Source organism: Heloderma suspectum, chromosome 3 (genome assembly GCF_057233095.1).
Source record: "Heloderma suspectum isolate Gila_16-S chromosome 3, 16-S_ref, whole genome shotgun sequence".
Lineage (NCBI taxonomy): Eukaryota > Metazoa > Chordata > Lepidosauria > Squamata > Helodermatidae > Heloderma > Heloderma suspectum.
The window spans coordinates 93,931,459-93,944,573 of record NC_139460.1 but is presented as its reverse complement, the minus strand read 5'-3'; the positions used below and the strand labels follow the sequence as shown (position 1 = coordinate 93,944,573).

Here is a 13,115-nt window from a genome sequence, read left to right as displayed (position 1 = left end):
GAATAGAAGGAGCCATAAATCTAAATAAATAATAGATTAATTCAGTCTAGGAGCCTGAACTTCAAAATGTACACTTTCCTTGTCTAGAATATTGACCACACAACTGTATATTTTTTAGTATGTCAGAAAAGTCTGTTGTTTAAGTAAGGTAGACCAGTATAACAGTAGTAGTAAACAGGAAATAGTAATCTAGAGTAGTAGTACTAGTAACCAGGAAAAATTAGTATTGGTAAGAAATCTGCTCTTCTTCCAACTGAATATGTACCATTATTTACTCAATGTTTAGTATAGAGGTGGGTCTGAAGTAGATATACAAATAACTGGGGCATGTGGAAAGAAAAAAACTACGTTGTACTACTTAAAAGGTTATGCCATTTTCTTTTTGCCGAACGTCATCCAGTTTGTGGATGTCCCCAATTGTACCTGATTTCTCCCTCGTTCAGGTTCTGGAATGATGGGTTTGTCTTTTCCAGAAAGCTACTTGCATAGCTGCAGTTTTGTTTTGCCAACAAAGCTCTAGTAAAATGTTCCATGCTGCCATCTTGTGGAGTAAGAGAGAGGACCAGTAGGGGTTGGAAATCATGCTGTACCATTGTAAATGTTAGGGTAGAGGGAATTTTGAAAAAAAGAAAAAGTGGGATTCTAGGAAAAAAGTTTTTACTTCTGCTTTCAAATTCAATAACACACGGTGTGGGAATGTAGGCAACTGTTTCAGTGCAATCCTATAATGCCTTCACAGAAGTAAGCCCCACTGAGTTCAATGGGACTTACTCCAAGTTAAAGGGGCCTAGTATTGTAGCCTGGATGTCAGTCTGTTTTGCATTGTTTTTCTTTCTTTTTGTACACAATAATTTTAAATCCAAATGCTAACATATTCTACATGAGTAAGCAATAAGTGTTACCTACAATTATATCCATATATCCAAACTATCATAAGTATACAAATATACATAAATATATATTAAAATATGATATAATCCAAACAAATTCCTAAATGTTATAAACTCCAAGCTATTCAGTCATAATAAGCATACTGTTGTGAAATCCAATTGACTATGTTTAAAAAACATGTAACAAACAAGCAATTAATTTGGATATTATATCCAGCCTTCAAAAATCAATAAAAGGGTGCCATGATTCCTCAGATCTTTCTTTTTCTTGCCTTCTATTTCTTCCTTGCAGGAAATTAGGTTATATTTATATCTCCATTTGACCTGCTTATCCTATTATTGGGCTGGTACAATATCAAGTATCTGATCTTGATACTGTACTGCATAATTAGGCTTGCTAGTACTCCAGTGTCCTTACGACTACCGAACCAAGAGGAGAAAGTATAAAAAGACTGCTTAGCTTAATTTTTTTTAAATTAAATAAATACAGTCTTGAAAGATGGGTCTTTCAATGGCTATTAGGTATTACATCTAAACGAAATATCTATATCCACAGGCAGTATATACCAGATGTTAGAGATAAACAATAGGGATGTCTAGTAGGGTGGCCACTTACACATCACTCCAAAGAAGAAATGCATCACCAAAAAAGAAGAAGAAAAAAAGGGCACAGATTTGCAAAAAAAATTGCATATGCTAACAATACATCACATCACATCATAGTGGGGACTGGGAAGACTGTGACCAGGTGACATTATGCTGTTCAGTCTGCTATCCAGGTGCCACCTGTTGATGGGCAACCTCAAGACCCCTGCTCTCCCTCAAAAGCCAGCATCAAAGGTAGGCACAGCTGGGCACCTGCAGGGGCCCACTGACAAGAGCCCCCTGGAGTTGCTCTGCCTCTTCCCCCTTGCAACTAGCTTGTTCACCTTCCTCTTACTCTGGCTCAGACAATGGTGGTGGTGAGAAGGAGGAGGAACTGATGCCACTGCAAACTTGCTCACTGCCTCTCTGCCTGCCAAACCAACGTGTGGTAGCCACGATGAGAAAGAGGAGGAGGAGGAGGAGCAATAGCAGCAGGTGACAATGCTGGTGAGAAGGCAGACTCGCCCACTGAGGGGGTCTTGCCCAAGGGCACTCCAGAACCTGGGGCCGGCACTGTCTCCCTGCCTTCTTATGGCTCTTTATCTTTCAACCGGACTTGGACTGGACAGCTCCTGAAATAGAGGACTGCCCTCTATAAAGGAAGGCCCATGGCCACCAAAATATCTCATGAAGCCTACCCCCCCCCATGAATTTCATTTGTCTTATCAAAACTCTTTTAGTATCCCTTGAATTTCCTGAAGTGTTTTTCTTGAGCAGGAACATCCAAACGTTCTTAGATGTTCATTTCAGGAGACATTATCTGGCAACTCTAAGAGATGGTTATTTCTATCACACCCTGCTCATAAGCTTCCAGTAGTCATCTGCTTTTGGCCACTATTGGAGAGAGAATTCTGGATTAGATGGACTTTTTCTCTCATCCAGCAAAGGCAGTGCTTATTTAAACAAGGATAGGTTCAGAACAGGAGTTGTCACTTTTCGAAATGTTCATAGAAGAGGGAAGCCAAGGAGATGATGCAAAGGCCATAGCAGTGCCTTATTTGCTTTATTTGGTTGTGTTATGAGCACCGCACTCATGAATTAGAAAATATAGGAACATAGGAAGCGGCCTTGCAAAAAGTCAGACCCTGGGTCCATCTAGCCCAGGATTGTCAACACTGACTGCCAGCAGCTATCCAGGGTTTCAGTCAGGATTTTTTCCAGCCCTACCTGCAGATGCCAGGGACTTAATCTGGGACTTTCTGCATGCAGAGCAGGTGCTCTATCAGCGAACTGCAATTCTCCCCTAAAATAAGGCTGTGTTTATTTGAACCCATCATATATTGTTGAGCATGCAATTGAATTCTGTGGAGCTTGCTCCAGTCTAATGAATGGAATGTTATTACTACCCAGGCAGATGTAGCTATACTCAGTTTAATCTGTGGTAGCTCTGTGTGACTAAATGGAAAGAACAAAGCTGGGGAACATTGTCATGATGGGATCAAACATCCCTTGTATTAGTGTAAAAAGATCAAATCCAATGAGGGAGATGAAGAGATTCTAATGAGCCCATATCTTAAGTTAAGGCCTTTTTTCAGAATACCCAGTATGTTTGATTTAGAAAACAACAACAAACTAATCTGGTGACGCACTGTTAAAAGATACTCTAAGGATAACAAGTCAGTAATGAAAAAATATGTATTATATATATGAGCTGAGGATAATAATAAAATACTTCGCATTTTGGGGATAGTAATATAGCATTTCAGAGTGTTCAAAGCACTTCATCTATTTTATCGTTTGGTGATCCTTACAACAAGAACCTGTAAAGTGGTTCCATATTATTACCTTGATATTGCAGGTTGGGGGGAGGTTATGGCTGAGAACACTTAGTGCAACCCTTCCCCAACCTGGTGCCCTCCAGATGTGCCCTCTAAAAGCCATGCTGGGTGGGAATTATGGGAGTTGCAGCCCAACACATCTGGAAGGCACCAGATTGGGGAACGCTGACTTTCGGTCCAATCCTATGCATGTTTAGGGAGAAAAAAGTCCTACAATTCCCACCATGCCCTAGCCACCATGTCTGGCTGAAGGGATGCTGGGAGTTGTAGGACTTTTTTCTGTCTAAACATGCATAGAATAGTACCTTTAGTGAGTTTATGGCAAAAGGAAGATTTGAACTATATACTTCCTCATCTGTGGGCCAATCTCTTATCTACTACATTGCACCAGCTCTCAAAACTAGCGATTAGATTAACATTAAACATTAAAATTCAATAATTGGTTCCAGAGATCTGATTCAAAATAGGCAAAGGTCAAATTGATAATTGGCCTTGACTACTGTGAATTGCAATTCAGGAATCAGTGTGGGGCAAGGGTGGTGGGGCAGGCTTTACATTCTATGCAATGTTTGTTTGCTCCTCAATTCATGTATATAACATACTGATTTGGGTCACTTATGCTGCAATCCTATACCCAGTTACCTGGGAATGAGACACATTGAACTCAGTGGAACTTACTTCAGAGTAGACATGTATAAGGTTGCACTATTAATGGTTCACATCTTGGCTCACTGAAGGTGCTATTCTGTTTCTATGGGGGATACGTGGCTCAACAACACTACAAGCGAGAAGGATCTTGGAATTGTTGTCGACCACAAGCTGAATATGAGCCAACAATGTGATGTGGCCGCAAAAAAGTCAAATGCTATTTTGGGCTGCATTAATAGAAGCATAGCTTCCACATCCCAGGAAGTACTAGTTCCCCTCTACTCAGCACTGGTTAGGCCTCATCTGGAGTACTGTGTCCAGTTCTGGGCACCACACTTTAAGAAGGATGCAGACAAACTGGAGAGGGTTCAGAAGAGGGCAACAAAGATGATCAGGGGACTGGAAACAAAGCCCTATGAGGAGAGACTGAAAGAACTGGGCCTGTTTAGCCTTGAGAAGAGAAGATTGAGGGGAGATATGATAGTGCTCTTCAAGTACTTGAAAGGTTGTCACAGAGAGAAAGGCCAGGATCTCTTCTCGATCATCCCAGAGTGCAGGACACGGAATAATGGGCTCAAGTTACAGGAAGCCAGATTCCGGCTGAACATCAGGAAAAACTTCCTGACTGTTAGAGCAATACAACAATGGAACCAATTACCTAGGGAGGTGGTGGGCTCTCCCACATCAGAGGCGTTCAAGATGAGGCTGGACAGCCATGTGTCAGGGATGCTCTGACTTGGATTCCTGCACTGAGCAGGGGGTTGGACTCGATGGCCTTGTAGGCCCCTTCCAATCCGACTATTCTATTATTCTTTTTCAGGGGAAAAATTGACTGGTAGCAACACTGATGATACTTATAAGAATGCACATTGGTTGCACAACTCTTCCCAAACCTCAAAAGGACCCCTTTAGTCCTTGGCTCCAATAATTGGCAATGCTTCTTGCTGTGCTTTGCCTCCAGTGCAAATAATAGCTGGCATCTTTCAACCCAAAGAGAGCCAGCCTCCTCAGGCAAAAACAAAACAGCATCCTATATTTTCATAAGAGGAATGTCTTCCTTTGCTATTTATTCAGCTGTGGGCAACACTTGATTGCTCAGTGCTGCTGCTTCCATTTTCTTTCCTAACTTGCTTACTCCTGCTTGTGGCTTTTCTCTCTCTCTCCCTCTTTTGCTGCTTTGTTCTTGTTTGTATGCCCCAGATAGTTCTTGTCTCCTTAGCCTTTTGCTCTTGCTCCTTGGAGACAGCAACTGCCCGTCAGCTGTCCTGAAGCAGCAGGAACTGCGGACAGAACACGAAATCTTGCTCTTCACTCCACCTATGTGACTCTGAAGGAATTCAGTAAAAAGGCCAACAGACTTCCTCTTGCATGACGAACATCACTAAAGAAATTTGAGAGTCCTGGTCTGGTGCTTCTGGGCACTAGGCCACTAGAGTGTCTCTGATACTCCAGGAGTATGACATGGTCCTTCTTTATTACACTTGTGTCCTGGAAACCCTTCGCTGCCTTGCTTTGACATGATGCAACCACAGTATGGTGTTGACATCAGCTGAGGCAGCAGGTGATGCTTTGCCTTTTGGAAAAGTCGCTGGCACCAACAGCTAGGAGGTGGGTCTAAGGGATTATGGATCATGTTGCTACTTTTACGGAAGCTTGTTATGGAATAAGAGTGTTCTTACAGATTTGGAAGAGGCCAGTAGTCAGCTCGTTCCCACATGCCTGGCCCAAAGTCATAGCCACCACCAGCTAGTTTCTCACTTATTCTGCAGTTTAGCAGGTAAGCCTCAAACAGGTGCATTGACTTCCAAGATGACAATCATTCAGAATGTAACAGGCAGAAATTATTTATTATGTATTATTTATTAATTTGATAGATGTATACTTCATTTCATTTCATTTGATAGATTTATATTTCATTTCATTAATTTTTGTGTTCCGTCCAGAGAGCTTCGGCTGTTGGGTGGTATAGAAATGAAATAAATAAAATAAATAAATTTACCATATTTAAATAATATCTTTAAGCGGTTCTCTAAGTGTTTGCAGTGCAGTCCAAATTAAAGTGAATGCAGATAACCATTTGCTAAATGTTGACTTACCATGGTCAGGACGGGCCCTGCCATTAGCTGGAAAGGGGCTGCTACCTCAGACAGCTGATATTGGTTATCATTAAAGGGAAGCAAGTTGTTAGTTTATTATTATTGTATGTTCACTGCCAGGGAAAGGGGCTTGTGGGATTTTCTGCCTCAGGCATCAGAATTAACTTGGCAGCCTTGGATACTATGTATCTCGTCCTGGGGATAAGGGAACCATTTGCTGCTCCATCTCAGGCAGCAAAATGTCTTGGTCAAGCCCTGCACAGTGTACTTGTAACCACTCAGTAAACTGGTGATGAGGAGAATCTTTCCATTTTGCAGCTTATCTGGATTTGATTTCTAATCAGGTACAGAGGTGTGGCAAGATTTTCTTCACTTTGCAAGGCAATACAGTAGACTCTCACTGAAAAGTAGTTATATGCACACCATGGGGTGTTACCGTTTGGCAAATGGTTGTCTCTATTGGGTCTTCATTTCAGCTGTGACTGTGTGTGCTGTAGTTTTTTTTTTTTCTTTATTCAAGTAGTCAGGTCTTAGGAGAAGCCCTGCCAGGTTCACCAAGTTATAAGCTTTGTTTCTTTGTGACTTTTGGTGTGTGTTGTGTGCGTGCGTGCGTGCGTGCAGTAGTGCAGCTAGGTAATTTTAGACCATTCACTTCATAGTGCCGGGGTGGGGGGTGGGGCTTTAGATAGCCATGTGCATTACTTCAGCTGCGAAGCGAACAACTAACATTTTTCTTTCCCCCCCTGCAACCACTGTTCTATGCCTTAAAAGTGCTTCTAGATTCCTGATATATTAGAACAACAACAACAACAAAACTGTTTTCCAACCCTGATAAAAAATAACAATAATACTCCAAGCGTGTGCAGTTTTGCATTTTAAACTCACTTAAATCATAGCACCATCACGACTACAGGAATAAAATGGAGTTTTCTCCTGCTATCCTGCCATCCTCATCACTTCCTGCTCACTGGGTGGTCATTCCCTCCCCCCTCCCCCGGGCTGTAGGGCCTGCAAGGTCCATCTCTAGCTGCTGCACTACTTGTAGGGTGGCCATGTGTCCTCTTTTATAGAAGACAGTCTTGTATGTGAAGGGCTGCCATAAGACTGTCCTCTGTTTTGAAGGCATCTATTTGAAGGGCTGTCCAGTCAATTTATTTTATATTTATTTATTTATTGCATTTATACCCTGCCTTAAAAAGAACCATCAGAAGGAAGAGCTGGGCCTTGAAACTGCCCATCAACAACACCTAGACAGCAGGCTGAACACAGTCTTCCACACTCTGGGGATATGTACTGTATTTCTATTGCAATTACAATAATCATTTCTATATTTGCATCTATACATATAAACTAGCATATGCAAATTTTATGCAAATCACTATCATCTTTAATACTTCTTTTTGGTGTTATATGTCCTCTTTCTTGGCAGTTCACAAGTGTGTGTGTGTGTGTATGTGTGTGTAGGGGGGACCAAAGCCCCATAATGATAAACATTTATTTCCCAAGAAGTAGAGCTTTTCTACGTGAGGCATTTATTGTGTACTCATCATTCCCTACTCACAGTGGATTATGGGTTCTTTAGACAAAGTTGTGACCCCCCCCCACCCAGTTTTGCTTCTGTTTTTAAACAGTACTTTCAGCAAATTTTTTTAGAGCAGGGAAAATGTAGTTTATTTCCGAAAGAGAAAGAAAATGCTTTTTCCACTTGTGTAGTTATGCTGTTCCACTATACCACAGTGTCACCTAGAGGTGGTATTTTTGAAAGGGAAAGAAAACGCTTTTTCCACTTGTGTATTTATGCTATTCTGCTATACCACAGTGCCACCAAGAGGTTATGTAGTGGAAAAACAGGAAAGGAAACACTCTTCATGTAGTGCCCAGATCTCAATTCTGCTATGAAAACAAAAGTAGATATAGCAGATTAACAACTTTGTGTAGAAAACCCATAATGACAAGTAACTTTTAAATAAGAGTACTCTGTGCATAAATTATTTATTTCAGGAACCGGTATACTAACCTGAACCAGGAGAGGGGTGAGGCGTTTTGCCTTCAGCCATTTCTGGAATCTCTCTGTTTTCCATAAGGCACGTTCAATGCTGCAGCTTTTAGCATGGGTGAGGTAAGTACAAATTCTTTTGTCGGATTGGTCATGCTGGTATTTTGTGGTTAATCTAGAGATCTCAACTGGACGCCAATTTTTGGTGTCATCCGAGTAGTTCCCAGAATAGCAGGAAAGGTAGTTGGGTGGGAGTTTTAAATGGGAAGAAAGCCAGCTGTCAAACCTGTCGTCAAATAAAGATATGCACCATTGTTAATCCACTTTAATCCATCTAAGCACTGGCAAGCTGTGGCTCCTGCCAAATTCTCACAGCTTCAGGTAGGATTTCAAAAACAGATCTGTAAGATGGCTAAATATTACCCACTCTTTATAGGGTGTGAAGACTTTGACAAGCAGGGTCTACTCACTGGAAGGGTCTATCACTTATTCCTTTTCCCATTCCACACATTATTGCCCAGGAAGGGAAGTGTACAGACAGCAGACAGAGAAGGGATGCTTCTGAAACACACGGAACAAATCACTATAAAACATCTGTAATGGTGAAGATCATCTGGTGAAGGCAATCAATCAATCACTATACTCTAATAAGAATCTCATAATTATGAAAAAAGATTGGGCACAAGCAGGGCCAACGCAAGGCATTTCGCTATCTGAGGCAAAGGAGAAGACGGTATCTTTGTCTCACACACACACACTCCATCCACTAATTCTATCCTCCACAGCATCCTCCACTGCACCTGAGGGCAGCAGGTCAGCTTAGGGGAACATGGGGCAGGCCACATGGTACACACATCGCCTCAATGCCACTTGCCCTTTCAGCTTCTGCCATGTGCCTCACTCTGCTTAATGGTAGGGTCCGTCCTGGACACAAGAAATAAATAGATCCCTAGAGAAGAAGTTCCATAATGGTATTGAAAAGGGGTGTCCAGTTCACTTGGTTCCACTTCTGACTGCAAAATGTCTAGACAATTGGAAACAGTCCTGCGCTCAAACAATGTGTAAGTTTGTGGCTATTGACTGTTTGCCTTGATCAGATGAAGTTCGCCATGGCGGCATACCTTTGGGTTTTATAAACGTTATATTTGTTTTGTCTATTTATGAAGCTTTCTCTCTCTTGGTTGCTATGTGAGGAAGCCTTCTCCCCTAGTTCTGTTTTTTTCTTTCTTTCCTGCAGCAGTATATGGAGTCTGTTAAGATGTTAAAGATTTTAGGGGCATGCATCTGCTTTGGATGAAGCCTGAATACCAAATTGAAGCAGCCCATTTCAAAGGTATTCATATCACCTCTGAAGTGAAGCAGCTCTTGTCCCAAAGCTTTGGAGCTGCTTTGGAACTTCAGTGGATGGTTAGTTTCAGTCTCATGTAAACCCAACTTTAATACAATGTTGAATCTCCCACATAGAAGCTCTCTATAAAAGGAAAATGCCAGGCAGGGTGGAGGGGAGGAAGAGGGAGAGGAGGGAGCGTAGTTTTGTGACTGATAGCTGTAGGTTCTAATCAGGGAATGATTTTTCCAGAGTTCTCCAGTCACAGTGCTTTTGGGAGGAACAATGAAGTAACATGTCGGTAATTGTTCCAGTGTTTTAAGCGCTCTTTGCAAGTTGACTTTGCATGTATTTGCAAGCTGAACCCCTACACTTGCTCTTCTGATATTTCAGGGAATGTACCCTAGGGGCACCTCTGCATCGTGTGGCACATTCATACTTATTGACCACAAAACCACAGAGAAGGTAGGGGACCCTCTCTTTTTTAAAACTTTAAAGGCTCCTTCACAGCTGCCCCTTCCACACCAATCTCTGAAATTTGGAATTTGGCACACCTCATCCCCTCAGAACTTCAGAAGGGGCTACTATGCCTGTAAATTTGATCCAGTTCTGCCAAACAATGAAAAAGATATAGGTCTCCCCTTTTAAAACCCTCAAACTTTAAAAGCTCTTTCACAATCCCCACCCCAAGCCTGTTCATTTCAGATTCTACACATTTCATCACATCATCAGAAGCGTCCACTGATGTCATCAAATTCTGTCAAACGATTTTTATTTTTTTTTAAGGTATAGCCATTGATTTTTTGGTCAATGGGGAGGACACCTGAAACTTCAGAAAACAAACTGAAGCAAGGCTCCACTTCTGAACCAAAGCAAGATGTCAGTCCAAAGAGGGTTTTTTCTGTACACAACCCTGGAAGGTTTTCATGCTTCATCAGACCCGTCAACACTACATGCATGCACACAAACTCTTTATTTTTTTCCTGTAGATTGACTGTTTTGTATATAAATCTATAAAACATTCAAACAGTGGTTACCGCACAGTACATTCTAGTTTTCTTTTCTTTTTTTTTGTCTAATGTCAGGCATTCATGAAAATATCCCAATTGTTATAACTTTCCGTGTGGACACAGGAAATTTAACCTCACCATAAATGTAATGTTAAGCAGTCAGAAATGAAGATATTATTAGCAAGATGTTCTGTTGGGTTAGAATCCAATTTTACGAAGATGCATTAAGGAAGCAAAACTAGTTTCCGTACTTTAAAACTGGATCCCCCGTTTACATATCTGCCCCTCAAATGCATGCATTTGACTTCACTGCTTCTGAAATAGTTCTTTAAGGAATACCAAGAAATACATATGCTTTAAAGAGTGTCTAATGATTTTAGGCACCCAACCTCAATTTCAAAACTGATTTAAGAATTTATAAGCCTTGGGCCACAATCTTCAACTAGAAAGCAATCCCAATAGAATCCTTTCAGAATGTGTGTTTTGACCATGGCAGTCTTAGTGACTTTATTTAAGATAAAAAAAAAATTCCTGCTCTAAAATAGAATGAAATCTAATCCTTTGTGCAAACACAGTAAATGAGTTTGGGAGAACACTGAATTGCCAAGTTAGGTTTTAGAATGATTACACTGACAGTGCCATCCTATATGTGTTTACTCAGAAGTAAGTTCCACTGTGTTCAATGGGTGTTACTTACAGATAAATGTGAATAGGATGATTGCGGCCTGAATCTTTGTGGCATAGTGGATAGAATAGTTGCCTTAAACTATGAGATCTGGACTCTGATCCCTACTTAGCCATGAAGCTGAATAGGATCTTGAGCCACTTGCTGTCTCTCAGCCTAGCATTTGCTCCTAGGAAAGTTTAGAACCTCAGATCCTTGGAGGAAGGGCAGGGTAAACATATAGGGTTCGATCCAGACTTAGGGTGTGTTTCCATGCTATCAGCTTCACTTTGTTTGCAACTTTGTTGCAAGCGATGTTTCCCCAGTGGCATCTTCTCCTTTTCCTGTTTCCACAGCCCTTAAAGTCCCGGCTTATCATTGCTGTAGCCTGGGGCTCCGTGCTGTTTCCGCTGAGCTCTGATCAAATTATTTTCTTGATGGCTGGGTGGAGTCTGAGTGGAGTCTGGGCTGGGTCTGATTACCTCATCAGTGTTCCCGCCTTCTCGGCCATGTTTCCAGGACAATGGAAGGAGAAGCTAATGGAGGAGTGCTGGATTTTTAAAAAGGAATCAGCTTTGCTGTGAAGAGAGGCTTCTCCCCTCTCCCCACCTTTCTCCTTTCCCCTGAAAGTCCAGATGCACCTGCATTTCAGGAGCGGGCCTCATTCAGCACAATGGGAGTTACTTCTGAATAGACACATATGCTTGTGCTGGGAAAGGGTGGGGGAGAACATGAAGAGGGAAACTATCCCCCATTTTAACCCTCATTGACCACAATGGGAGTTACTTCTGATGAGACAGTAATGGGTTTGTTGGGAGAAAGAGACCAGTAAACACAAAGACAGAAATCAGCCGCCATTGTAACCCGCAGGAGATATAAGGAAGCTGTGAAGTATTTTCTTCCTTAGGCAATTAATCGCTTGGTCACTTAATTGAACTTAAGGAATTGGGCTTTAATGTGTGCCATTTCAATTGAGGGGGAATCTCTGTGAGTTCTGATGTGGGCATTCAAAGGGAAGCCTCATCTACCACTCGGGATGTTAGAGAATTCTGCCATGGATCACAGGGAGGCTGAATTCCAGTGAATTTGGCCCTCCGGAATCCGTGGCGGAACAGAGCAACCATCCCCACCACCCCGCAAAAGCCCCGTGAAACGGAGCCTACCTGGCTGTGGCTCCGGCGGCGGTTCCAGCGGCAACGGTGGCTCCAGCAGTGGCTGTGGTGGCTGCGGTGGCTGCAGCGGCAGCTCCAGACACTGCCGGGCTGCGGCTGCTAATGGCGGCGGCTACGGCCGACGCCATTTGCGTCCCTGGCAAGCCATGCTAGGCTATGTAAGTATCTACGTAGCCTATCATGGCTCAGGGCAGGGACACAAATGGCGTAGCTGCCATTTGCATCCGTGTCTTTAGCCGTGATAGGCTACGTATATATTTACGTAGCCTATCACGGCTAAAGACACGGATGCAAATGGTGGTGGCTACGGCGGCCACCATTTGTGTCCCTGTGCAGCCCAGCGGCCGGATGTCCAGCTGCGGGCGGCCCCGGCTGGCAGCTCTGCAGAGTCGCCATGGAGCGGAGCCGGCCGGGGAGGATTCCGGGGGGGAGGAACGGAGCGCCTCCCCACCACCACGGATTGCCCAGCGCGGAGATAGGTAGGTGTTTCGTACATCCCTATCCACCGCAATGGGAGTTACTTCTGGGGAGACACTAATGGGTTTGTTGTGGGAAAGAGATTGAAACCAGCCCCCATTTTAATGCACAGGATTTCTGTATGGAAGCTGTGATGGAGTTACGTCCTAAGGCAATGGACCAAAGCCTTGAGACGGCACTTAATCGCATTTAAGGAATTGAGGGCTTTGATATGTGCCATGTCAGTTGAGGGGCTTCTCTGTTATTTCTGTGTTCATTGAGAGGACAAGCCTCATTCAGCACAATGGGAGAAAACACACCTTGGCTGGGGTCATGGGCTGTGTTCTGGTGCTTATTTTCAATGATGTTTTAAAAGTTGGTCCCTCGGCATCCTTCTCCAAAACTGCAATGAAACTTCCGGGAAACAGGGAGG

The 13,115-nt window shown here is 42.8% G+C and overlaps 1 protein-coding gene across 2 annotated transcripts in view; it reads right to left on the bottom strand.

Moving 5' to 3' along the window:
• DIPK2B (divergent protein kinase domain 2B) overlaps window positions 1-13,115 on the bottom strand; it is a 49,774-nt gene that overhangs the window by 25,686 nt on the left and 10,973 nt on the right. The window contains exons 2-3 of one of the 2 annotated variants that reach the window (XM_084843891.1): window positions 8,524-8,614; window positions 8,075-8,339 (exon numbers count right to left, since the gene is read on the bottom strand). In XM_084843891.1, coding sequence (XP_084700017.1) covers window positions 8,075-8,339; window positions 8,524-8,564 — 306 coding nt within the window. In that variant the 5' untranslated portion in view covers window positions 8,565-8,614. The remainder of the gene's footprint in view (window positions 1-8,074; window positions 8,340-8,523; window positions 8,615-13,115) is intronic. The other variant, XM_084843890.1, reaches the window with a different exon arrangement.